General features: G+C 39.2%; 1 protein-coding gene and 1 long non-coding RNA gene across 6 annotated transcripts in view; one reads left to right on the top strand and one right to left on the bottom strand.

The window, feature by feature from the left end:
* The first annotated feature begins 1,563 nt into the window (after positions 1 to 1,563).
* Positions 1,564 to 26,948, top strand: part of SLC9A9 (solute carrier family 9 member A9) — a 181,823-nt gene continuing 156,438 nt past the window's right edge. For both annotated transcript variants that reach the window (XM_064666392.1, XM_064666393.1), the window contains exons 1-4: positions 1,564 to 1,907; positions 9,633 to 9,835; positions 12,772 to 12,849; positions 13,459 to 13,535. In XM_064666392.1, the coding sequence (XP_064522462.1) occupies positions 1,733 to 1,907; positions 9,633 to 9,835; positions 12,772 to 12,849; positions 13,459 to 13,535 (533 nt within the window). In that variant the 5' untranslated portion in view covers positions 1,564 to 1,732. The remainder of the gene's footprint in view (positions 1,908 to 9,632; positions 9,836 to 12,771; positions 12,850 to 13,458; positions 13,536 to 26,948) is intronic.
* LOC135419698 (uncharacterized) lies at positions 8,281 to 26,092 on the bottom strand. Of its 4 annotated transcripts, none has more exons than XR_010433101.1 (4): positions 25,705 to 26,092; positions 22,817 to 24,196; positions 16,429 to 16,532; positions 8,281 to 11,374 (listed from the first exon to the last, which is right to left on the bottom strand). It is a non-coding gene; the product is annotated as an uncharacterized LOC135419698 (long non-coding RNA). The 4 variants fall into 4 exon arrangements; XR_010433103.1 differs by lacking the exon at positions 8,281 to 11,374 and adding an exon at positions 13,531 to 13,770; XR_010433102.1 differs by lacking the exon at positions 8,281 to 11,374 and adding an exon at positions 13,927 to 14,023 and having other exon boundaries at positions 25,848 to 26,092.

Raw genomic sequence — 26,948 nt, forward strand, 5'->3', positions numbered from 1 at the left:
TTCATTTTTATTTTTTCTCCTTTATAAAGGGTAGAAGCCTTAGCTATTTGACTAACACTTTTTAGACAGTTGCATCTGTTGTATAATGAAATTGCTGCACCTAATTCCCTTACACATTATTTTTTAATTCAAAATTTAGTATTGAATACTTCTCAAAAAGTATAGGTTACCACCATTATCCTTGCTTAAAATTGACTTGCCCGGTTCATTAGTTTGGGAAGTGTCATCTGGGCTTTGCCAACTTTTCATCTCACAGAGACTCCCTTGAAAATCATTTCAGAAATATAGTTTTGCCTTAACCAATGCTGACTGTGTTTGCAAATTATCAGGTAAAATTACAAAAAGAAAGAGAAAATGAGGGAAACACAAAGGAGAGAAGATAGTGAAAGAGTGGAGTGAACAGAGTGAAACCGCTCTCAGATAGAGATGGAAAAAATATCTGGTAAGCAAGGAGAAAGCATTAACTGAAAAGGAACTAGAAGGAGTCAACTTTTCTTACAAGCTGAAAGAAAAAAAATGAAAACCTGTAAAATGGGATGAAATTAGTTTATGCAGAGGACAGAGCTGATTGATTATCAAGCTAAAATTATTTTAAAACATGATAGATTGATTGAAGCAACAGTGCCTCCCCAAGAACACTCAGCCCTGAAAGTACTGAGAGTATGGACAGCTGGGTATTTCTGGTTTATTCACCTGTGACACATATCTGACTTGGAATAGATTGTGTTCAGATTAGTTTGCCCCAAAATGTTTTAAAAAATAAATTTTAGCAGACTTTAACATCAAATAATGAGAAGATTGTCTTTTCGTAATGAGAAGCAGAATTGATGTTTTTTTCTGATGAAGATGAGAATTTATTTGGAATTCTTCCATATAGACATGCATTGCATCCTTGAGCTTAGATAGAAAAGCTTCCAGGAGGATTTGCTGTACATAGTTAGAGTATTTCTACTGTTTTCCTGGCTTAATTGAGTAAATGAAAACATGCAAACAGCAGAAACGATGGGGAGTAAATTCCACTGCATTTTGTTCCATTTGATAGAGGTTTTTAATTACTTTTAATTCTAGGTAATTAGACCCTTGCTTTTACAGAGATCACTCTGTCTTCTGGCAGGTTCAATACATGTGCAATGCCTAAATCTTGAAATCCTTATTCACTGATTTCTTTTTTTCTTCTGTCTTTGCACCATAGTAAAGTGTCACTTGTATTCTACCTCACCTGCACTTAAACATGGGCAATTGGGAAACAGGAAAGATTTTTAAACTTCTGAAATGTAGTAAACGTTTCTATGTCATTCTTTTAACATAATTTTTTCTGTCTTGAGCTGTCAAGGCAAAATATGATTTTTAGGATTCAGATTGTGCTATTAACTGCAGGGACAAACACTATGAACATGTATTGAGTTTTACAACAGAATTTTAGAAATTAAGAGAGTCTGATGCTCAGAGGCAGTTTGTGCATCCACAGCTTGAGCAAGCGCAGTCCAGCGACACAACTGTAACATTAAAAATGAGACAGGGCAGCTTTAAGAGAGAAACAGGAAGCTGTAACTAGAATCCAGCTGAATTCTGAGCTGGGGCACTTTACTATGAGGCTGCAAATGGAACAGATGTGCTTGCTGTGAATTTCTGTAGTGTCTGGACTAATTGTACCAAAGGTGATAACACTTCTGTTCCTGTGATTTTTTTTTCTTCTTTTATTTTTCACATATTTTTCCATAAAGGGAATGAAATGGAGAAGTTGAAGAAATACATACCAGTGAAAGATGAAGATCAGTTTTATCATCAGGGAGCTGTGGAGCTGCTAGTCTTTAACTTTTTGCTCATTCTTACAATATTAACAATTTGGTTGTTTAAAAACCATCGATTCCGCTTTCTGCATGAAACTGGAGGAGCTATGCTTTATGGTGAGTAAAAATTCAAGTGCCAGCATAACATGGGGCTAGTTGCATATTTTTGATCAGGCACTTGAGATCAAGTGCTGACAAAGCTCAGAAAATGTGTGAATTAAATGTCATCAGCTCCTTAACTGTATGGTAAAATAATAATGTAGCAGCATCTTTCCTGAAGTAGCTGGAGGCTGCCTTGAGGAGAGAGCAATTGTCATGAGCTGGTTATCCTCAGGATGTGCATGTTCTGTTCCTCTGTGGTCCAACAGCCACTGCATGACACCTTGGGAGTTGGGGAGTTTGCTGTTTACCAAAGAATGAAATGTCCTCAGTGGCTTTTATAACACTCAAAGATATTAGATTAAGGAGCCTTGTGGGTACAGACATGTTGTCTAATAAAGTTTAAATGATCTTTAGAGTTTTCTTTTGGTTTTGCTCTGTGCCTTTGAAAAACACAATATGACGAATGCCTCTGTCAGTCTTCTCTGAATGCTGTCATTGTGCTGTAAGTTCAGTTTGCCTGTCTAGTTCTAATCTTTCATGAAGTTTTGTCATGTTACATATCGCTTTCCTGTAGAACTTCCTGCATTGTCCCCGAGCACTCACTGGTTTAATGGTATACACTTAACGTGTATGATGATTTTTCTTGTCATTCTCTTACTGTTGTTTCACTTTGAGAGATGTGGCTGCCATTTCTCCTACCATAAAACACATATAGGAAGGTAATGCTGCCAGAATGGAAGATAGAAATCAAGAGCTCAATCATTACCCATCTAAATGCCAGCCTGTTCAGGCACATTCTGTGCACATAATATACTCTAGCAGTGTAATATCCAAACCTGACTTTGCTAAGATTCCATATTCTGAAGAATATTTGTTTATCATGGGACACCACATGCAAAAAGTTTCATCTGAAAGCCTGCAACAGCAAAGGCAACTGAGCCCTACATTTTGAGGTAAACGTTTCATTTGCTATATCAAGCATTTTCAGGTGATCTCAGCATCTTTGGAGGACTGAAGCTGAAGCTCAGTCTTCCTTGTATCCCTTAAAGCTGTTTTGCGTGAGACATTAACTGTACGAATTTTCAAGAACACAGGCTGTTTCATCTTCTTGGCTCACTGTCTTCACAAGTAACTTGATACTTTAAAGGAAAGCAAGTAAAAAACAAACTCTTGTATTAATCCAGTCACTGAGCCCCTAACACTTGAGTATGTGGGATTCTTCATTCTCATCTGCCTTGCCTGTATTTTAAAGTTGTGGGAAAATATTTCTTTAATAATATACTGTTTTTCTAATCTTTAAATCTGTTACACATAGAAAACATACTTCAACTGAATCAGTTGAGACTGAAACACACATCACATGACACTTATTTGGGATACTTTTTGTTGTCAGACATCACCTGGATTGTTGTTTAACAGTTTTATGAGGTACAAGTTACAAAACACTGAGAATACATTTGCTTATTGCATTTCTGTTAACATGTCTCAAAAGGAAAATCATGAGACAGTGGGCAATATATTCATTATGATCCACTTGTAAATTGCAATGTTTTCCTAAATACATGGGTGCCTCTTCTGTAGTAGCTTTAGTATACTATTGGGCTGTTTCCCATGTACAGCTGATAACATTTGTTGAAGATTTAGACAAAAGCGTGTCAAAACAGAAATGAAATATGGAGAAATACAACATAACACAAACCAGTATTTAATTAGAGTTTTATCTGTCCTTTGGTTCTATTTTGCTGCCTGCCCAGGACATACTCTGCACATCATGAGGACAACGCACTCATATTCTTTTGATCAGTTCAGAGATTAGTGCTCCAGCAGGACAGAGCTTTTGAATTATTAAAACAGTCATGAACAAAGGAAGCATTCCTCATTATTGTAAATAAACTACCTGTTTAGTCTTTCATTATTTATGGCAATCTTCAAACAGGGAAAAAAGCTTATTTGTAGCATCCAAAAAGTTGATTATGTCCCTTTTATCCTTCAAAAGTATGGATATGGGTTTAGTTATCTTTAGCATTGGGGAGTAGCAATAATGAAAAGAAATTGAAATTTCAGAGGTCATGAGAGAGGTGTCAGATCAACAGCAACAGCTTCAGGAGTAAATCTTCATGGCACCAAGCACTGACAGCGAGTCAAATCCTGCCCTCACATAATTTTTGCCTTCCCTATCCAAACAATTCTGATTTATACCTGTTCAATACAAACTCAAAGTCTCAGTCCTACAGTTTGCTTTGCTCTTGCCCATTCAGCTATTCATTAGATATGTGAATAGCAACAAAAGAAACTGATAATTTGGCTTTGAGTGACAGAAGAATATGGCCACTTATTGCAGACTGTGCCCCACAGCATGACAGATGGGTTTGTATTTCTCATCAAGTGTGCCATTAGGGGTGCAGCAGTGGAGAGGATAGAGAAAGTGAAGTGTGAGGAAGATCAGGGGAAAAAACCCACAGAAATACAAAAACAGGAAGTTTTACAGCTACTGCAAAGTGCTGAACAGCCACAAATTGAACATAGCCTGATAGAAAGTTCTATTTAAAGTACAGAACAAATAAAAGAGGGGGTTGGCTTTTTTTTTTTCTTTTTTTGCATCAGCTTTGTAGGAAAATTCAGTTTTAGATTGAATAGTTCCAGCTCATTTAAAAATGAACATAAGCCCATAGTGGAAAACTGTCCATTTAGAAACTTTCAGAACTGAGGTGTTTCAGCTCTACTTTTTTATCAAAGAAATGGTTCAACACTAAGTATAGCTATATTTAATATCAAAGTCTTTCAGCAGTTACAAAGAAAAAAAACAAAGCATTTAACATAACCCAGTATTAATTCACAAGAAATAATTCAGCATGAATTCAACATTATTTCACAAAAAATTATGTGCACATATGTGTGTTTGCATATACATTGCAAGGCATTCAGCTTGAAAGTATTTTAAGACTCAAATTATTTTGTTTTGAGACCAAACTGAAAAATCACTCACAAACAATAAAGAATACAGATTCACCTGTTTATTCATTGATTCCTTTATTTTCCTGTATCTCAGAGAGCAAGTTTCTCTGCACGTTGCAGTTTGGTTTGATAAACAGACCTCAAATAATAACTTCAACTCACTTCCTGATATCTGTATACCAAGGAGGCAGGTGGTTATGAAACAATAACTTTGTGCCACCCAGAAGGGGATGAACATCCTTTCTATGCATTATCAGCACAGTTACTGTACAAGAGCATAGTGAGAAATAGTGTGGTAGATTATAGACACAAACAAAACCAGAATTGTCACTTCTCTCAGATCAGAGTAGGTGACCCCTCTCATAGCACCACACCCCAGGAAATGCCTCTTAGTACCAGTCAAGAGACAACCAGCCAATAAAACACTGAAGTGCCTGTAGCCACCTCCTGCAGGGCCTGGTGTCTTTAGATACCTCAGCCAAAAAAACATTAGGTGCCAAATTCTCCATATGATATCTAAGTCATGGCACTTCACATTAGTGGGGAAATAGTCTAGAGCTACACAATGAAAAACTGGGTACACATATCCCAGTGCCTCATCCTCCCCAGAATTTAGGTATTAGACCCACACAGAGAGGCCACCACTCACCTCTGATGAAGAGGCTAAAATGCTCCTGCAGGTCAGCAGCCAGAATTGAACATAAACAAAAAAAACCACCACCGCTCCCATCTGTGCCTTTTATCTGCAAGGTTAATTAGCAACTTCGTTGAAATTGTTTTCAGCTAATTATCACCCCTAGGGAGTGTGTGATACCCTTCAGGTGGAGGTGAGCCTGATTGGAGATGTACCAGCTTTCAAAGTTGTGCTCTGTGTTGAACAGACTGGAAGGAAAACGTGAAAAGGCTGAATGACAGAAGAGTCACTGGAGTGCTCACACAAAAATGGCTTTGTGTTGCAGTGCTTAGAGGGGCTTCCCCAAGTTTTGAGGGGATGTGTGTGACACGTGTGCAATGGGAAAGCTGACTCACAGCAGCCCTTCCCCAGCCTCTTCTGAGGATCCCATTCAGCATGTTTGGAAATAAGGCACAGTCAGATCTTGATTCAGCTTTGGTAGAGGTGTCTAATGATTAAGCAATATGATTCTTGCACTTTCTAAATCCAGTGAAAACAATTGTAGTTGCCTTCTGATGGTGAGCGTGTTCTGAGTAGCCCTAATTCTCAAAGGCAGCAATGGATGTAACAAGTCTCAGAAAAAGATACCTCAATAAAATAGAGTACTACATTGTCTTCCTGCTTACAAAATTCATAATGAAGAAAGATTGCCAGGATTCAGAAAACAGTATGGGAAAATCATGACATTTGGAAGAAAATCTAAAATATTTGGAAAAACCTGCATCCCTGAGTGTCATTATTAAGGAAGGTGCTTAATAGCTGACTAGATAGAATCCTGGGGAAAGAACAGCCCTGCTTAGCTCAGGAGTTTAGCATGAGTGACTTAAGAAAACCCTTCCAATGGTCTCATCTATGATTAAGAATTTTATCCTGCTTCCACTGAACAAGCTGGAAAACCTGAATTGCCTTCAGTTGAAACATGACTGAGCCGTAGTTAGTGAGGTTTTGCTGCAAGATCTTCCTTCAAAAGACAGTTGAGCCTTTTTAAAGAAATCTGTAACATTAGTTACAGCCATTCCTGTTTCACTGCTGCATTTAAATAAATGTGCTTAAAACAGGAATTAAACGAGGCCTTGGTAGGAAAATATCTTAAATAATGGGCAGCTGAGCTGAAAACATTTATAAGTAGATTTGGACACCTAGAATATAAGATAGGTACTTTGTGCTAGTACACTCAAGTTTTGCCTTGCATAAGACTTTGCATTTACAATTATCTACATCCTTAACTCATTGAAACTTAACTATTTGAAACTTTCATTCATGACAACCCATACCTCAGTGCAATACCTACTTGTGATGTCAGGTAACAGGTGCAACATCATTCCTGACTCATCTCCAGGGAGTTTTACCTGCTGAATTCCTAGACTTACATGGTAAAGCCAAGCTTTCTGTGTGTGCCACTGGGAAATCAGAACTATTTGTAGAGAAAGTCTGTTTTTACATGCCAAAGTCATAGAGCTTTGTGAGAAAAACTTCATGTTAAATTTTTTCTGCCATGAAACATTGATTGCAAAACTTACAAGTTATTGGTCTTTTTTTCCTGGTAAATACATCCACATGGTATTTCCCAATTTTTTTCCTTTAAATGAACTATACAGCACGCTTCAGAAGATACATCACAAAAGCATGACTTCAGTCTGGAAGGGGGAGTAGTGGAAAGGAGAGTACATTATACGCTTATTTAAAAATTAATTATTTCTATTAGAATATGATCTGGACTCCTGAATGCTCTTATGAAATAAATGCTATATAATGATTTAAAGTAGAAAGTGCATTCCATTAATGATACACCTACTAAAATATTAAATACCCTCTTCCCTGATTTTTAATTCCCTGGAGATTTTATAAAGCGTCTTTGGCACATTTATTATTATTGAAGGAAGAATACAATCCCATTACTTACATTGGCTTTTGCCATATAGTGTGTTGATGGCAATTGTCTTCATCTGAACCTTCTCTCGAGCATTTGAGAATATTCTGAATCAGCCCATCATTATGGATCTTGTCCATATTTTGTTCAAATTAATATATTTTAGAATTTCCTTGGGAGTTGCAAGGACCTTAAAGCCCCACTGAAACCCTGAGAATATCAATTATTAGAATCTTCTCTAATGTATTTTCTCCAGTATGTGTATGCATTTGTTTTCACTCCAGAAAATTCCTACAGAGGCACTTTGAAATGACAGCTGAAGATAACATTTCCTCTCAGAATACAGAATAAAAGAACAGTCCTCTACTACTAGTCTAAACGTGATACAACAGGTTTAAATAATTTGCCCTTGAACCATTCAATGCAATTGCATGACTATAATTGAGAACATTAGTTTTAATTTTTAAAACAATCAAATGGACTTTGGTTCAAAGGAAATGCTCTGTTAGCCAATATAGCACACCTACCAGGAATCTTGAAATATTGTAGGACACAGGACCTGACTCTCCAACAGAGACATTACATGCAATGTCAGTCAGTCTCCACTGGTCTCCCTTGAGCAGTTCCATGTTGCCATTCTCAAAGTTATTGTGTGATTTGAAATTGAATTTTAAAACTGTGGTTCTCCTAGAGGAAATCTGATAAAAATAAGCTGAAAAGCCTGACTGTTTTAACTAATGACTGGTTTCTTGGTTTCTGACTCATGATTTTGGACATCTAGGCTGACCACTGTAGAAATCATATTTCAGAGCACATGCAGTGTTTGCTTCCCTCTACACACACATGCTTTCCCTTAAAACTTTGAGGAATTCTCTCTTTTACCACAAGTGGATTTATAATGTGATTTATTGCACAAATGCTGTGCAACTTAAGAAAGTGGCCTTGGGATTTTCTACAGCTTACTGAAATCCTCTATCATTTACAGAAAGCAACCATAGTAAACAATAGATATTAAACAAGCACAAATGCATACACAGACTGAACAGGCAATACAGCTGTTACTCAGTTCTAGCATCAGTACAAGAGCCTACAAACCTGCCTTACATGTATGCCAGGAATCTGCAGTTCAGAGAATATCTGTTATCAGAAAACTTGACAATAACAAAGACATCCTATTTATGTCTCTAGGTGTTTGTGATCACTTAGCATCTGATTACAGGACAAAACTGAAACTGTAATATTTTGTCCTGATTACAGGACAAAACTGAAACTGCAGATGCTTCTCAGCTACTTCCTGTAATTTATTTTCTTTCTTATCTTTCATTAGTAAGTATATCTATCTAGATGTTTAGATGTCTTCCATCAATATTTAATCTAAGTATTCTTAGCATTTTACCATATGTTCATAATTAGTAACTTTAAAGCTGTTCATCCTATACATGGTACTTAAAGCACATAAGACATAAAAGAAGCATGGAAATTGAATTTGAAACCAAATCCAAGTCTCTGAGGGTGGAAATAATCTCAGCAATATTATCAGCTAAATATTAGTCATCTCTCCTGAAGTAAACATGCAAGCTCCCACTAGAGCCAACAGAAAGAAGCATACCTTCCACAGGATAGTTGCAGAAGTACATTTTCCTTTTTCTTAAATGTAAAAGGAGACAAAATATCTGTCTCAGATAAGAGTCCTAAATTGTAGATAGTCAAATCAATTAGTTCCATTCTTAATCTTCCTTCCCTTCCCCCTGCTTTTATTGTCCTATGTTTATACAGTCTTAAAAATAGTCTCCTACAGAAGGCAAAATGTGCCTGAGGATGTGTCAGAGTTTTGTCCCCACAAATGAAGTGTGTAAAATCACCAACAGCACAGCTGATGTTTTTATGCTCAGTACAGCACGTTAGTTATGCAGGCATCTCCCTGCTCTGAATATCTATTAAAAATTTGGTGCATGAGAAACTCAGTTAATAATTATGCCAGCAAGTGCATCACAAAAATAAGAATATGACTGCACATGTGTCAAACCAACATCTGCATTCTAATGAAATGACCACTTTGGAAAACTATTTTATGGTCATCCATGGCGTGTTGAGAGAGGTGTATCTCTGTGAAGGTAGAAACACTGCAAAGGGGTCCTAACTTTGACAGAGTTATTTTTTCTCTAAATCAGTAATTGTGTAGCATCAAATACTTAAAAGTACTTGAATCTTTCTCATTTTTCTTTTTTTCTTTACTCTCCAGGCCTCGTAATGGGATTAATTATACGATATGTGACAAAAGCATCAGATGTAGAAAGTGGGACCGTTTATGAATGTGAAAAGCTGAAATCTGGGCCATCCACTCTTCTTATTAATATAACAAATCAGGTCTATGAATATCAATACAAAAGAGAGATCAGCCATCACAATGTCAATGGACACCAGGGCAATGCAATGCTTCAAAAGGTAAAACTTATTTTTGTTCTTAACTGTGCAGGATATTTATTTTATTTTCACTGTTGAGAGAGGAAAACAAGGTTCAAGTTAAAATGTGACAGAGGGTATTTTGAATTTAGGGTGAGAAAGGTAAGCAAGGAAGGAGAACAGGAAAAGAAATAAGGTGCAGTAGAAACCTGACCATCCTTTCACTCACAGCTGACTGTATGCTTGTGGAATAGTTGCCTGGACTCTTTTAGAAGGCAGCCCCAGATCCTGCAGACACTGAGTTCATTGCAGACACAGCTGTTAACTTGGATATTCATTGCCACCAAACCTTTATAAACCCCACTGGTATCTTTATTTGTCCTCTGTCTTAAAAAGGACTTGCTCTGGCAGGCTAATGCAGGGGAGGTTGTCTCCTGTGTACAGCACAAGTAACTACAAACTCTACACATTCTTCAAAACACAAACTTGTAAATATGTAAACTCTCATAGATAAGTGGAGGGTTTTATAATTCTTAAATTCATCACAACATTCTTGTACATTCTTTCACTCCTGCAGTGGTCCTCAGCAGGGATTTCGCTGGCTGTCCCCAAGCTTGGGGAGATGGCATTGTGGCAATTTCGGCTGGATGGAAAAAGGGAACTGTGGGGAAAAGTTTGCAGTCTTTCACAATGTCATGGCTTTTTCTGTTTTCCAGTGCATAACAATTAAAATATTTTACTTTGTTAGTTAATTTTTTCCCCACCCATGTAATATGTAGTTGTTATAATGTTTACTTCCTTCAAAAATGGCAGCAATTTGAAGAACTCTTGAGTGCACAGGCACTTTTTAAAACCCAGCTTTTGTGCTCAGAGACATTGCATATTCACATGAAGCTTCTAAGCCCTTACCAGTAGCTTTTTACAATATTGCAATGTAGTATTTTGCTTTTTTCCAAGTGCTATTGTTTATCTAGCACAGTAATGTGTGTTCCTATATACTACAGTGGTTATCGTTATAACAACTTTTAAGTTATGCTTAGAATGTACACTGGGAAGCTCAGCAGAATTAGGACATAACCATCTGCTCAAATTTCTTGCTGATGCAGCACTACTGTGTGTCTATCTGCTGTGACTGCTGGACTTGCCCTTCTCAGAAAGAACTAGACTGTCAAGGACTGTTAGAGCTGTGGTGGGTGGAGACAGGAAAACACTGTGGCAGTCAGACTAATAAGGTTTTGCTGAATCTTCATCCATTTTCCTGCTAGTTGGTTGCAATAGCTTTATCTGAGGCAAAGTGTGTGTTTAGTTTCCAGGGCATATGTCCATTCCATTTGAACATCTTCATCTAACCTGGTACACTGGAGCTGACTTGTGTTATGAAAAGGGAGGAGCACTAACTTGCACAGAAGATTCTGTTGCCCTTACAGGGGATTGCCCAGTTTTCTTTCCATAGTCTCACTTTGCTGGAAGATTCTTAAAAGTCTCAACTGTGAATTGCTGATTTCTCTATATTACTGGAGAGGCCTTAGTCTTCCTGGATTTTCACTTCTTTTCCCTTTAAAATTATCTGGCAAATGCCCTCTTGAAAAGAAAATAAAGAAAAAAGGAAAAAGAGAGAAATGCAGCCATATTTAGGAGACAATAGCAATTGCTGACAGCCTTCCTGACTGGCAAAAGCACTACTGTAAAAAGCAGAAAGCATGATCACACCATTCCCTCAGTTTTGTACAACTTTAATTCCCTTTTGAGTGCAGTAAAAGCATTTACGTATTGCATTTATCAGAGAGAATAGATTGTGCCATGCCTTATAAACATGTATACTTTAGAACGGGGTTTTGAATAATAAAACATGCAGTCAGGATTTCGGATGTCTGTGGAAAAGATATTTTTACATATTTGCTAAATTAATTCCAAAACAAGCATTTGAGCCTGTTAGTTAATAAGTGAAGCAAATCTTTTTCTGTCATGTTTTCACTGAAGGTACCAGCACAGATACAGTTCTTAGGAGGTTATTTGCCAGCTCACTTTTTTCAGCTTTCTAATTCAAAGTAAGTAGAATGGAAAAAAGCCTCAACTCTCACTTCCTGTTTATCAAATCAGGTTGTCTGTTAATAAGACAGAAGTAATTACTCTTACTCTTTTGAAACGAAATAATTATTCTAGAATACTGTAGCCTTAAAATATCACTTCATCTGAACAAGTAGCTGCAAGCCTTTGTGTTAATTACCTCCTGCCTCTTTTAAAAGTATTGATATAATACAGCCCACTGACAGAACAGTAAGCAGCACGCAGGCCCATTAAAGTATTTTTTTCTCCAGCAGTGCTGTGGTTTTAAAGCAGATTCTATTTTATTGAAAGCTACTTGTAATGAGTTGCAATGACTGAACGTTGCCCTTGGCCTTTCTCTGTGCCAGAACTTGAAGGCCAATATGAAGAATGTACTGACAACAGCTGGAACAGAAACTTTTTGGTTTCCTCATTCTAGCATTACTTTAAAAATTTTAATGGGTATTTTATAAAAGGTTTCCTTCAAAGGAAACATTACATCAGGTTTGGTAGTGTAGGCCTTTTCTTATATCACCCTTCTGCACATGGGAATTTGAGGCACAACGCTGCCAATGCGTCTGTCCTGGAACTGAGCAGGGGGTCTGTGTCTGAAGCAGGAATTCAGCCATGGGACAGTCAAGTTGCCTGGTAGTGCAGCTACTATCACAGCTAACACTGCTTGTATGTGTTCCCTGGAACGTAGTACATGACTGATTTCCTTCTTGAAGGAATACTTTTCAAGTAATAATCTGCTTCATTAAGCTGTAAGGAACTACACATTTATACTTGCAAGAAAACAACTCAGAATAATCCTGCAGACATTGAAGGTGATCCTCAGATCAGTTCTGATAAGAAGTTACGATTAGAACCTATCCTATCAAATTAAATGTTGGTTTATTTGTCCTTACCCTCTGTTTTGTCCTTTCTGGCAGATGACCTTTGATCCTTCCATCTTCTTCAATATTCTGCTGCCTCCCATTATATTCCATGCTGGATATAGTTTAAAGAAGGTATGTGTCTCTTTTTTATATGACAAAAGGGACTGAATGTGGCTGCTTCTCTGTAAGTCCGATAGGCCAGTGACAGAGGAAAGGGCCAGTTAACAACTACGTTGCACAGGAAGAACTTGACAGGAATGGCAAAAAAATGAGAGATGCATGGCCTCATTCTGCTCCCTTTCTGCTGCTGTGCAAGGATCTGACTGTGTGGGTTATAACACTTGGGCCTTCCTATTTTCAGAAGAAACCACTTTGAATCTGGTGAACTGCAGGCAGCAGCCTGTCTGTGTTTCATACACTGCCTGATCAGGGCTTTGTTTGTTCAAGGGATGGGGTCATGATACCTTTTGGATCAGATATTTTCAGTGTGAATGTCAGTTATGGTCATGAAGCATTTGTCCAGACCCGTGAATGAGGGAACTTTGATGGCATTCCCCATGGAAAAAAATTAAACATCTTAAATTGTATTTTCCAAAATAACTCAAGCCTGTATTGTTCCATCTTATATTTGAGATATGTGTAGTAACAAATGGCACTTCTAGATGCAGTGTTTCATCTTGGACTGAAAGCTCTTTTATTTACTGTATTACAAAGGACTTTTTTTCAAACTTTTTTCTCCAGAGACATTTTTTTCGCAACTTAGGATCGATTTTAACCTATGCCTTCTTGGGAACTGCCATCTCCTGCATTGTCATAGGGTAAGTGAATGCCTTCTGCTATTATTGCATGCTTGATATCTTTTTCAATTAAAAGCTAAACTGTAAAAAGAATTGCGGACCTTGCATGGTCAATATAGTTACCAATTTGTAAGGCAAAACTCTTGAATAGCCAAGAACTGTCCCAGGCATTCAGAAAATTGTGTCCTTCATTTCTGGTCTATGACTGCTGCAAGCATGAGCTGCCTTCCACACTCCATAGGTGTAACCATCTGTCCTGAGAAACAGAACCATTATCTCAAGTGAAATTCCATGCTACTAGAATTCCTTCTAGAAAAGAGCAGATCTCCAACAGAAAAGAAAGGACTTTAAATCTCAGAGGGAGTAGGAACAGATACCTGGTAGCATATATGTTAAAAAACCCCTGGAGTCATTTCACAGACTAAGTGAAACTTTTTAGTTGAAGATCACAGGAAAAGCCTCAGTGTGGAATGATGTGTGAATTTAGCCTGGATGTGAATAAATGGCTCCTGCAAAAAAGAGGAAAGGGGGAAAGCAGACGGACAAAACATCCTGTTTTATTTTCATATCTCCTTAATGAAAAATTTCTAATTTTGTTTCAAAATTTGCCTAACTAAAAGAAGTATTTGCTAGTCAGAAATAGATTATATATTTCCAGCTGGCATGATGTGAAACTTCTGTTTATCAGTTTGATTAGCTCAATCAAATTTATACAAACCGTTTAAAAATCCTTTTGGATCTTAAAAAATCAAGTCTTTCACAATATTTATGAATATCACACAGACACTTCAGCTCTCATGTTCTGGGAAAATTCCTGATGCAGGTGAAAATAAATGACCAGAGTTGGATTCTGCAGTGAGAGGGTCTCTGTGCCTGCACAGAGCCTTACTGAGGGAAGCAGGTCACTGTTCACAGTTTAACCAGAGCATCACCTGGCATTTCTGTGCTATGGAGACAGCTGAGCTAGCTCAGTCTGTATGGTCTGGGGAGGTGATGCAGCAGTGCTGCATGTAAGTAAGTCTTGCTGAGAGGCCTTGATCTTGCTGGTACTGTGCAGAATTATAATGGAAAAAAGTCACAGAACTCTCTGGTGTTCAGACTTTAGACTAGGAAGCACATCCTATCTTGTAGGTCTTATTTGAGAGCCTGGGCTGTAGAACTCTAAAATATGCCATTTATATCTCTGCATGATATGGAAAGATATGTGGAAACACTTCAGGTATTGTAAGGGTGCTTGAATTTAAAACTGGTCCAAATTCTGTACATATAAATAGCAGTTTCAAGTTATAGAAGCAGTTAATTTTTTTAATGTCAGTCTTTCCCTTCCTTTATATTAAAGATGTATGTGCTGCGTCAAGGTGTAAGGTCCTCGCTGGCATTATTATGAGAAGGAACTTTCTCCTTTAATGCCATTTTAATGATAGTAAAATACATGAATGACCTATAACTTAGAGTTCAATGATTTTAAAACCATTCTTTTATGAGTAGCCATCATATCTATCTCGATAGCCTGGATTCGTAATAATCAAGTAGCTTAGTAAGCATAATGCACCGGAGGCATTGCAGTATTAAATGTTCTGCAAGCTGTGTTCACTCCAAATGTCAGGAAACTTTAGACTCTGCAATGAAAAATGACATTCAAAGTATGGTCACCTTCTGTGCTGAACTAAGGGGTGCAAGCTCTGTGTGTGGCTGCTTCCCTTTCGTAAAGAAAAACGATGGCACATCTGTGGGCTGAGCAGAAAGGAGGCCTTCAATTCCAGACACAAATCTGTACCTACAGGAGGAATTGTACTATGTCTCCTATCTATTGGAGACAAAAAGCTTAATCTCACTTTTCTTTCTGAAATCTCTTTTTCCTTGAGAAATGGCATCTCATCACAACTCGAAGATCACAACTTGGACAGCTACACCACTCATATTTTCCCCCTGTCTTTATTTGCAATAATACACACCTCTCTATGACCTCTGCTCATGGAGTTGTTTCTTTTTATATCCATTTATATGGCAAATAGCACCCCTAAGGTTGGAATTATAAATTCGGTTAAAAAATCTGTATCCTGACAATGGGGTGAGCTGAATGGTAGCACATTAATGAGGTAACAGTGATTCTGGACCACAGTAGGACCCTTCCTGTGCTTCCTCTCACTTGTCTCAGCTATTGAACATTTTTCCTGTAAACCAATAGCTCTGTGAGACTGCAGGAAAGCAGTAGGACTGTCCAGCCCAGTGATCCTTTTAAACATGCATTTGGTTTATGACTTTGACATGTGTCATTGCCCTTTGCAAATGGAAAATGCCAGAGCAGCTTTGATGAAATTGTTAAAAGAAACATAATATATTGAGTTTAGCCTATATTCCAAATACTTTCATTCCCGTATCCATGCAATTTTATCTAAAACAGAATGAATGCAGATAGAATCTACTACAGAAAGTTCCTGTTAGGAACATTTCCTACTAGCACTTCAAAGTTCAAGCCCAAAGTCAAGGATGAAGATCCAAATGAAACTTAAAGTTAAAGAGGAGTAAGAACTGGGCCTTACAAAGTGTTCTGTACAAACCCACAACCCCACCAGAACCACTGCAGGGAAGGCACTAATATATTCAGAGCAGGGCTTATGTGAATGTGAAGCATGTTTGCATAATGTACATGTCAGGATAAGAAGGAGATACTGAGTGCACAAAGAAGAAAGGTTATATAAAAACTTTACTGAAGGAAATGAAAAATGAGTCCTAAAAGAAAAACATGTCCTAAGAGAGAAGGGGTGAAGAACTACAGTTGCTGCTACAAAAGAAAGGACAGAACCCCAAGGTACTTCCAGGTTGCATTGCTGTGGACAAATATTTTGTGCATAGATATGATTAAACGTGCTTAGTTTTTATTATATATGTGTAACACATACATGTACAATACCTCAATATCCATAGGCTCAGGGTCTGTGTATCTGCAGCCTTGCACTGGGACTGTGCTCCTCCTGCCTGAGGGAGTTACAGGGCTCCCTGTGTGAACCCTGGAGGCTGTAACAAAGAAGGACCAGACCTCTCTTTCTCAACCAGAAACAGCTGGGAAATATCATTAATAAAGGACAGAAACATCCTTTGGGTTGCTGCAAACTCTTAGAGTGCTAAAACGTTGCCATGGAACACACTGATACAATGGTGCCTGTCTCCTCTTTGTGAGTCTTTGCTTTTGTGTGAAAGGCCTCAAGAAAGAGAAGCTGTGTGGAATTTGAGTGAAAAGGCTATAATCAGATATTCCCACTGAGGGCAGGGGAAGGAGGGGTAAGAGAGATTGCTTTATTTTGGTGAAAGCAGTGCTGAAATGTAATTGCTTTCTGCTAAATATGCTCTAAGGAATGCCTGCCCATGTTAGCTGTAACACTGTCCTTGGCCACTTAACACACAGGCAAGTTATACTAATTTCTAAGCTCTCACAGCAAAGCAAAATTATGCCCTTTGCACCAAGTCTGGCTAGCAAGGATCCATGCAGAGAGATCCCATGAGGTAAAGGAGAAATTCCCCCACTCCAAGCCTTTGCAGAATTGCTGAAATTGTTCCCTTCACAGCAAAGAGAGTCTGCTGACTCTGGGTCTGTATGACATAAGATCATATAAGATCCGGTCTCTCAACAGACCTTTTCTCTGCCAGTGGTTCCAGCCTCCTGCCTCCTGAAGAATAGTGTGGGATGATCACTGAGACAGCTCTTTATTCCTGAAACCATACAGGTCAAAACCCTCTTAGGCTTTCTCTGATACAGGGCAGGCAGTCTCTTGCTGTAGCAGAGTACTCAAGTTTCATAGACTCAGAGAATAATTTAGGTTGGAAACAATGCCTGGATGTCTGCAGTCCAACCCCCTAACAAATGCATGACTGGCTTCAAATTTAAATCCAGGTGCTCAGGACCCTGTCCAGTCAACTTCTGAGTATCTCCAAGAATGTGATTTCCACTGGCTTTCTGGGAAATACGTTCCAGTCTTAACCACCCTCACTACAACTGTTTTTCTGTATATCCAACTGGAATTTCCTTTGCTTCACCTTGTAGCCTTTACCTCCCATCCTTTCCCTATGCACTCCTCAGAAGGTGGGTCGTCTATAACCACCTGAAGACAGGTCCCCTCCTAGTTACAAGAGAAAGCTCACCTGCTGCCTCTTCTCATATGTTATAGCCCCTAAATTATCTTAGTGGTTCTCTGTTGGACTGTCTCCTATCTGTCTTCCCTGTGTCAGAGGTCCAAAACTAAACACACTATTCCAGATGCCACCTCACAAGTGCCAACAAAGACTTAATGGCTTCCCTTGTCTTGCTCACTGTGCTTCCATGAACACAATGTGGTTTGCAGTTATGCTTCACAGTTGCTGTTGTGAAATCCACTTCTGACTCGTGCCCAATTTGATATCCTCCTGGGCTCCAGGGGCTTTCTGCACACACCTACGTAGCCAGCCATGCTCCTGTGGGACTGTTGCACAGGGTTATTCCATCTTTTCCATATGTACCTTGATATTAGCTCTGCATTATGACTGATTGTAAGTTGAAGCAGCACTGAGCTGAAGCTACTCAGTGAGCACATGAAAACTGCTGCTGAAAAATTAAATTAACATCTGCCCCCTCTTCCCTTTTCTTAATTTATTTTTTACATATTAGGCAGAGGCAGGGAGAAGGACCTAATTTCAACTTTTGTAAGGAATAGTGTTCCCTTCCCTTAGATTCTATTTTTAATAAACTGTGCTGGGATGCATCTTCCAGAATTGATATCCATCACAGATATTTTGAATTTTGATCATGGAAGAGTGCTCAAGTATTTGGAAGAATCTTGACACTATGGTAACAGCCTATTAGAGCAACATACTGAGTGGCAGGGGGTGTAGAAAGATTTGCATTTCCCCCTCCTTAAATCATCTTGACTTGATTTTCAGCATTCTCAGTGGTAGCCAGAGCCAAGATGCCTATGCACGGGAGCACTGGCATCATTAAGTTGGCCTTATCTGTGACTTTTGATTTGGTTTCACTTGGGTTTTCTCAAATTGCAATGCCAAAACCACATTTTTGATATTTAGAATGCAGCATGTTTGCAGTCACTTACTCATATTTTTCCAGCCTGTCTACTACTTTTGGCAAGCTGATTTTTCTGGAATTTAAAGCTTTCCAAGTGTGCAACTCAAATAACAAATGTATTTGCAGACAACTTAGGCTAAGTTTGATCTATCTTTGTGGCTGCAGTGAGAATTTTACTTGAAAAAAGCTTTGAAGTTTGGATCAGAAAAAGTAGAGTAATTGCAGTTTTGAGAAGGTGAAGTTATGAAATTCACACCACTGATAATAATGGTATTAAGGAGAGTCATTCCAAGATGATCACTGTTTTAAGGGGAAAGATGTTGGTGTTTATATCAGCTACTCAGATTGCATAACCTTCCCTGGCTGGAGAGACTTCTCCGTATTTCAATAGTTAGTTAGTTTGACCTGATTAATTCCAGTATGTCTGTGAGTACATGAGTACTTGCTTTACAATAAGTATATCAGATTGTTGCATGGTAATCAGTGCTTTAAATTGAACTTCCTATTTAAAAACCCACATAGAATCAAACTATTTCTTTGTGCATCTGTGTTTAACTGCAGTGACTAACATTTTGGAGAAAGAAGTCTCTTTTGACATTTAAATTCAAGTGTAAAGAGTAAGTCATCATCATACTTGATTCTCCCAAGCAGTTCAAGAATCCTTTCCCTTGCCATTCCTCACCATTCTACAAATGCATATTCAAATGCTTTCTGCATATGATCACTAAAGGGTAAGATTATAATAATAGCATACAATACAGTATAATAAATATTTTCTAAATTCCTTCTTTTTAAAACTGAATCTTAAGTGTTTTTATTTGAAAACCAGAACAGTTTTTTGTTTCTATACACAGACATGCACATATATAAGTAAAAATTTATAAAAGAGAAAAAAATATTAAGGAATATCAAATACGAATCCAGATATTTTTGTAGGGGAAAAAAAGGACATGAGATTGGGTGTTCCATCATAACCTTTCTACGAAAGTAGAAATTTTCCATTCAAATGTCTGTGGTATCAAGATTTCATCATCACATGATGTAATTATTTTTCTTCACTCTTAACTGCACTGTTTTAACAGCCTCTCTTTGTGCTTCCTAAAGGAGGAAGGGTTGGGCTGAGTTAATAACATTGTTGCTCAAATGAAGCAAGGGCAAGAAATGTTCAACTTTTCTTTACACAGTTTACGTGGGTAAGATGCATTCTGACATAACTGTACAGTCAGAGATTTAGTTCTCTTATCATTATACTTATACAAATGCAATTCTAAAAGTTAGGAGACAAATTCCTTCCACTGGCATACCATTAAAAAAAGACTATCTACAATTAAAAATTTTTAGTAGAAAACAGTCTTTCAAAACAAACAATCAAACAAAAGTGTAACATTTTGTATGTGTGTGTGGTGTATTCATTTCCTCCTAAAAATGTCAGCTTGTTTTACAGCCACCTTCTCACCTACAAGTCGCTTGCTGTGGCCTCCTAGGAACATGGGGTGGGACTGGGGATGTACAGATATAGTGTTGACACAGGTTCCACCTCTCCCTGAGCATGGAGCAGGCAGTGCACACCTGAGAGGTTCAGCAGGCAATAGTTGTGGTTACTGAGCACGGCTGGGGATTTCTTTTTATTTTCACAGATACTTTGATAATTTGGCAAAGGCTAGATGGAGGTTTAGTTAGGTTGTCAGTGTGTTTATTACTTTCTGTTGGGAGCTCACTGGAATATACAAATGGGATCTGCTGATGTGAAACAGTCCTGAGTTTATAATCTGACTGTTCTTTCTCACTGGAGGGCTAGGGATAGACTTTACAACTTGGAAACAAAACACTTGTAGCTGTGTGCTTCAGCAGAGCAAAGCCAAATGTTGTTTGGCTTGAATTTACTGTGTGGTGCTGTGGGATTCTTCTGGATTTTGGAACTTTTTCTGCAAGGGAAAATGGGGCCAGGTTAAGGGTAACAGGAAAAAAAATCTTCTCTCAATTAGAGCTCTCCATAAACTAAGCAAATACCTTTACAAGGATCATCTATTGCTACACCAGCTCAGCTCTTGCCTTTCCAGATGATAACTTCTGTAATAATTTAGACTCAGTTAATGTTCAAAGAAAGTAGTATTTTTTTTCTTATTAAAATACTGTTTTCTACTGCATGTTCCCATCAAATGACAAAAAAAAACCAGGTCCATCTTTCCTCCACACACCACCTGTAAATAGCAAATGCTTAACCTCCCTACAGGCAAGAATAAAAGCTTTATTCTTGGTACAAATACAAACTGGTGAGGAGGAGTGTTAATGTATCTTGGTGCTGTAGAAATTAACTCAGGGAGAAATAGGGAAAAATTATATATAGACCATTTTCCCTCCTCCATAGTAAAACCCTTGGAACATCAGATGTCTGGCTTCAATAATTTCTAATGCTCTTTTGAAGCTGATATTCAGCCTAAGAGTGGAAATAAAGACAAAACTAGTAAGCAGATATTGATTTGAAGAGTACAGTGCCTGTGTTTGTAAGGGTAGAGGGCCTGTGTTGGTACCCTTTTTGGGGGGTTCAGCTGCTTTCGTGTCCCATCCTGGAGTGAATGCAGGCATTTTCTGTCAGTCAGTATTGCCCCAGTTTTGCATTGACTTAAGGAAACTCAACAGAGATGATTTAGCTGAAAAACCAAGCTAAGTCTCTCCAGGGTCCTCCAAAGAAGGCAGCCTAACAATGAGTTTTCCAGCAGGAAAAGAGCTGGTGTTTAGTTGTCCATGTGCAGCTCAGTTTCCCAACTCAGTAGCTTTGATTCTTTGGTCAGTCCAAATCTAAGGTCATTCTGTTGCAGTCTGTGGAGTTGCCACCTGCAACTCATAGCTGCAGTTGCAAGGGGTAATTCCTATTTATCACTTTTGTTTAAAGGTGTGTAGTGAATCCAAAATGGGTTAGTAAAGTATGAGTTTAGAGAAGCTTGAAAATATGCACCCACTGTGATACCTCGTTTGGGGGATTCTGCACAGGGAATAAAGAGGGAAAAGCCTTCCTCATAGCCATAACTCTCAGAGAGTTCTAGCAGTTCTAGAAGTTATAAAGTATTAAAAAAAAAAAAAACCTTCTATTTGTATGACTTGTGAAATTGTGGATAAGAAGCTGGGTTAAATCAAGACTGATATAAAATAGTGTTTCCCAGACCACTAACACCCACACAGAGTGAAAAGTTCTTCCAAGAGTACTTTGATGCCTTCAAGTATGTGTTGCTGAAAGTTCAGTCAGAATTTGTAGCTATTTCGCAATAAACATCTGACATTGTTTACTGCAGCAAAGCTGATCAAGCAGAAAACAGTTTTTCTTCTCATAAACAGATGTGGTGAGCAGCAGGGTGTAATTATTTGTATCGTCCAGAAGAACTCCTCAGCATACTAAGGATTTTGAAAGAAATATATTACAGGGAACACCAAAGGTGTGGGCTGCAGAGACAAGCAGAACCTGGAACAGCAGGAGATTCATCTAAAATAAAAAGGCTGCTTAATTTGGTATTTGATACCCAGTAGGTTCTCCAGGAACCCATCAAAAAATTTAAATTATGTGCTCTTCTGAAAAACATGAGAACAGCATTTGTTGCAAAACAGCCAAAACACTCAAGTCCAGATATTTCCCAAGAAGAAACCCACCCTGGAGGGATGAGTTTGTTTGTGGGGTTTTTGTTTGGTTTTGTGGGGTTTTTTTGCAAACTGTCTTCCCAGCTGCCTTGAAAGCCAAAGCTTTTACTGCAGGAATTAATACTTCTGGATAGATCTCCTAATGTCTTCTCCCTGATATTCATGGATCCTTTAAGAATTGACACCCAGTGTGGTCTCCAAAGACTGCCATCGCTTATTTCTCTGGCTATAGATCACCCCTACACCTGTACAACAGCTTCCTTGGCTGCAGCATCATTTGGAAGTCTCAAGTTTGCAAGACTGCTTTCACAGTCTCTATATTGACTTTCAGGGAAAACATCTTTACAGGGCAGGTGAAATGGAAAATATGCATCCCTTATGGCCCCTTATCCTGACATCCACTGCCTTTCTCAGTACATACGGTCTTCCCAGAAAAATTCCAGGCTACAGAGGAGATGAAAACACAAGGAGAAGGAGAGACATTGACTGTGATTAGTTCATTTTCCATCTCATACAGATATTTTTCCACACTGCATGAGAAACCTGCACACCAAGCCTATGACTGAGGAGGGTATGTCCCCTTCAGCCCATGCTGTGCATTGCTCCAGGCCCTACATACCTGTATGGCTTTGCCAGGTAGTGAGCCAGGCCACATTTCCTTCTGAATCAAAATGGGACCTCTGTCATGTGCACGGGAACTTGTGGATTGGTTGAAAAGTCCTTTGAGCTGTTTCACTGTGAAAGATGTAAGAGAAATTTAAAACAGAGGAGGAGAAACCTATTCTACTTCAGTAGCATGGAGCTGCCTTTAGTCTCTTCAAACTGGGGGGATTACTGTTAGATAAAATGCTGAGCAAGATTTGGAAGTGTACAGGCAGTAGCTCGTTGGAGCAGGAATAGAGTGGGTGATGAAGCTCTCCTACCTGTTACCTTGAATATTTCATAATATGTCAACTCAAAAGATGCTTTTTTCTCCCACCCACCACTGTTTTGCATATCCCTCTTCTGAGCTAGTTGATCAAATAGTGCACTTGCATCTGACAAATCTTTTACAGAGCACAACTGCTATTAGGTTGAAACGTTCTGTAAACACACAAGTTTTCATGATGGCCCTGGGACAGATCCTACACTCAGTGGGGACAAAACCTACAAAAGCTGGTCTGATCAAGTAACCAGATTCTCCACGGAATAGAGCAGATAGATCACATTTAAATAGTATACAAAGCTTTTCTTCAGCTCCTGGTTGTTCCTGAGTATTAAGATGACAATGAATCATCTAAATGTTTCTCTAGTCTTGGCTCTCTTCTGAATACTCATTGTCTGAAAAGTCCATTACATTTGATTCCATATTCCATACACTTGACTGTGATGATAAATTGCAGCAAGTTCAGTGGGTGGCACCAAGATGGATAAGGGCTGGGACATTTGCCCTATAAAGAAGAAACTGAAGAAACTGAGCTCATTTAGCCTAAGAGGGGCTTCCAGGGGAGATTATCAAGAAAGCAAAGCCAGGCTCTGCACAGTAGTGCAAGGTGAGAGGACAAAACTGAGAGACATAAATTGTAACTTAAAAAAACCATGACTTGATATAAGCAAAAACTTTTTCATGATGAGGACAGCCAAGCATTGGAACAGATTGTCCAGAGATGCTGGATGTACAATCTCAATCCTTGGAGGTTTTCAAGACCTAAATGGCTAAAGCTCTGAGCACTCTGGTTTGGTCTCATAGCAGACTCTGCCTTAAGGAGGAATTTGGACTAGAGACAACCTGTGGTCCCTTCTAACATAAATTAGTCTACAATTCTGTGTTGCTATAAATAACATATCTTACAGCAGAACATGTGCTGCCCCCAGCCCATCCCTTTCAGCCATTTTCTACTTTCAACTTTTCTACCACTTTTTCTGTTGATTCAATTGTCTTGGTCTCCATCATCCCATATCCAACAGTTAGCTTCCAGGAGGTTTTTCTTTCTCATCACCTTTTGTTGAAATATGGAATCTGCAATAAAAGGAAATATCACTTTCATTTCTGTAATAAACTGATTGGGCACTTCCTTCCTCTTTGCAACACCACCTCTCCCCAGTTAACCACTCTCCCTCTGAAGCTTAGCAGCAACCAAAATTGAAATTAAAAGACCACAATTTCTACCCCTTTTTGACCTCTCTGTTATTGGGAGCATGGGTGCTTTTATCTTTTGTGGGGTATTTATGTCCACGTAGCAAATTTTGAACAGTATGATTTCACTGGTAAAAAAATCCACTTGATCTGTAAAGACAATGACTAGTAGTGAAACTTCTGCAATAAGAATTTTAAGGTCACGTGTAGGCACACTGACTGACCCAGAGGCTGTGCCAGCATTGCCTTTCCATAGCCTGCTGCTGTATAAGAAGATTGCTATTCCTCAGACTGAAAAGGAAAAACAAATTTTTCTTTTTTTAATTGCTCACCTTTCTTTCACCCATCCTTACTACCCACTCAGTGATGAAAACAAAACTCCTCATTTTGCCGAGGAGTAGAGATTATTTTCAGAGTTCTGTTTACCTGTTTTATTTAACCCAAGTGAGACTGCACATGAAACCATTAGATGTGTTCCCTGAGAATGATCCTAATTTATTTTGGGAGGAGAAAGAGTGCATGTTTATGCAATCTCTATGGAACATAAATATCATAAAATGAAATTAGGAAAGCAGTGGAACTGATCTGATGCTTTCAGTTCTCTTGCAAATCATGTCATCTGGTTTATGCAGTTGCCCTCCATTGTTCATTGGGATATGATGAACTGGTTTCAGTTTCTCTCCCTTAGGATGGTATTCTGAGTGAGATTGCTCTTCACCACTCTTTTGTCATCAAATAATTTGGGGTGGAATTGACCTTCAGATCCAATCCCCTGACGAAAACAAGTTAGAGCAGGTTACTTGGAGCCTGCTGGTCACGTTTTGAATACACCTCAGTGTCCATCTCTAAGGAACAGCATTAGTATCCAAGTGCCAGCTGGATTTCAAACCAATGTTCATTACTCTCTGAGCCCAGCAAGAGGGTGGGTTTGCCACCTTCTAAAGTGGGTGACTTGATTTAGCCAGCTTTCAGTAATCTTCCTATGAATGTTGTCTTATCTAGCCCATACAGGAATCCACAGTTTGTGCTTAAGCATAACATATTACCTGTCTAAGCTACCTGCTACATAGACCTTCTCTTGCAAAGATGTTAAAGTACCTTTTAAGCTCCGCTTGATTTCTAGGAAGCAGAGTATTGACCTCACTTTAGATGTGGAAAAATGCACTTGCTGACAGGTTACAGATGTGACAGAGTTGGGAGAAAACTCCAAAGCCCCTCCCCTGCCCATCCCTGGGCTGTGCTTCACCATTTGCTGTACAACCGTGAGTAACCAAAAAGCACTTTTTTTTGCCATCACCATTCAGATGGCTCAAAAATTCATTTATCATGGAGGGCAGAACAGCCTTGGTGAGGCTGGCACCAATGAGCACTGCCAGAGCCACAAGCCTTACCAGAGTAGTTGAGATACTCAGGATCTGGTTTCCTGTCCAAATCCCAACCCCATTTTGGCATCTTTCCAAAGCAGCCCTCAGCTGAGGCCAAAGGACCATTTATGCCTGATTTCCCCCCCAGCAGACCGGTGCAAGAGCCTCACTTCTGGTTTCATTCAGATTGAATGGTCCCTTTTGCTGTTGGACGCAGTTTGCCCCGCAGCTCGCGTGGCTGTTCTCCTTCAGCTGTTAGACACGAGCCATCGGCTTTGCTTCCCACGCGTCAGAAGGGGGGGGGGGGGGAACCGCATCCTGACTACTTTTAAAATACAAATAAACCACGAGAGAAACAGCAAGCAGGAGTGAGTGTTTAGCAGCAGCAGCCAGCACCGCGGTGAGGAGCAGCCCGAGCGGCCACCGGGTGGCACCCGCGCTCCGCCCGCAGCGGCGGGTTATGGGGGATTGCGGGAAAACCTGAATGAGGGAAGGAAACACTGCGGTTTGTCTCCAACAAAACTTTCTTTCAAGTGCCTGGTTTCTATTTAGAGCTCCTCTAGGCGAGTCCTGGGGGCACCAGTCCGCATGGGGGGCCTGGTCTGGGGCATCCAGATTCAGGATAACGGGTCAGGCAACGCTCCAGTTCCAAATCGGGAAGGGCCAGTGTCAGCTCTGTTGTTGATCCGGTGACAGAGCAGCTTCCAAAGTCTGCAGCAGCCAGGACACTCACTTCTCTTTTCTCAAACGCTGAGCACGGGTTGTACTGGGAATACTACATGTTGCTAAACAAGCATCATCCTTTACACATCACTCTTCAAACACTGATCTACCCAGGGATTCTGAATAACACAGTAAATGAAACAATTCTGATGAAAACTAGGGGTGTCTTGGGGGATAAGAGGGAGTCTTTTAGCTAAAATTGTAGTGCAATCTGTCTAAATGTCCGAGTCTTAACAATCAGCCTGATTTTCAAATGTTTTCACCTAGTTTTCTAAGTATGGACTTAGTTACTGGAGTTGTGACACAATGATTTGAGGTCATTGCTAACAAAATTGCACAGTTGTGGGAACACTTGCAAGACTGGAAGTGACTCAGGAGCCTGAACTAGTTGTTAAAATGCCCTCCTAGTAAAAGGAATAGACTGCAAAACCCATTACAGTTGCAACCTCTCACTGGCAAATTGCAGCCTCATTAGTAATCTTGGCAAGATGACGGGGGTTTTACATTACTGATCCCCTTGTTAGCCCTCAAGTGTGCAACTGAAGCGC

Source organism: Pseudopipra pipra, chromosome 10 (assembly GCF_036250125.1).
Source record: "Pseudopipra pipra isolate bDixPip1 chromosome 10, bDixPip1.hap1, whole genome shotgun sequence".
Classification (NCBI taxonomy): Eukaryota; Metazoa; Chordata; class Aves; order Passeriformes; family Pipridae; genus Pseudopipra; species Pseudopipra pipra.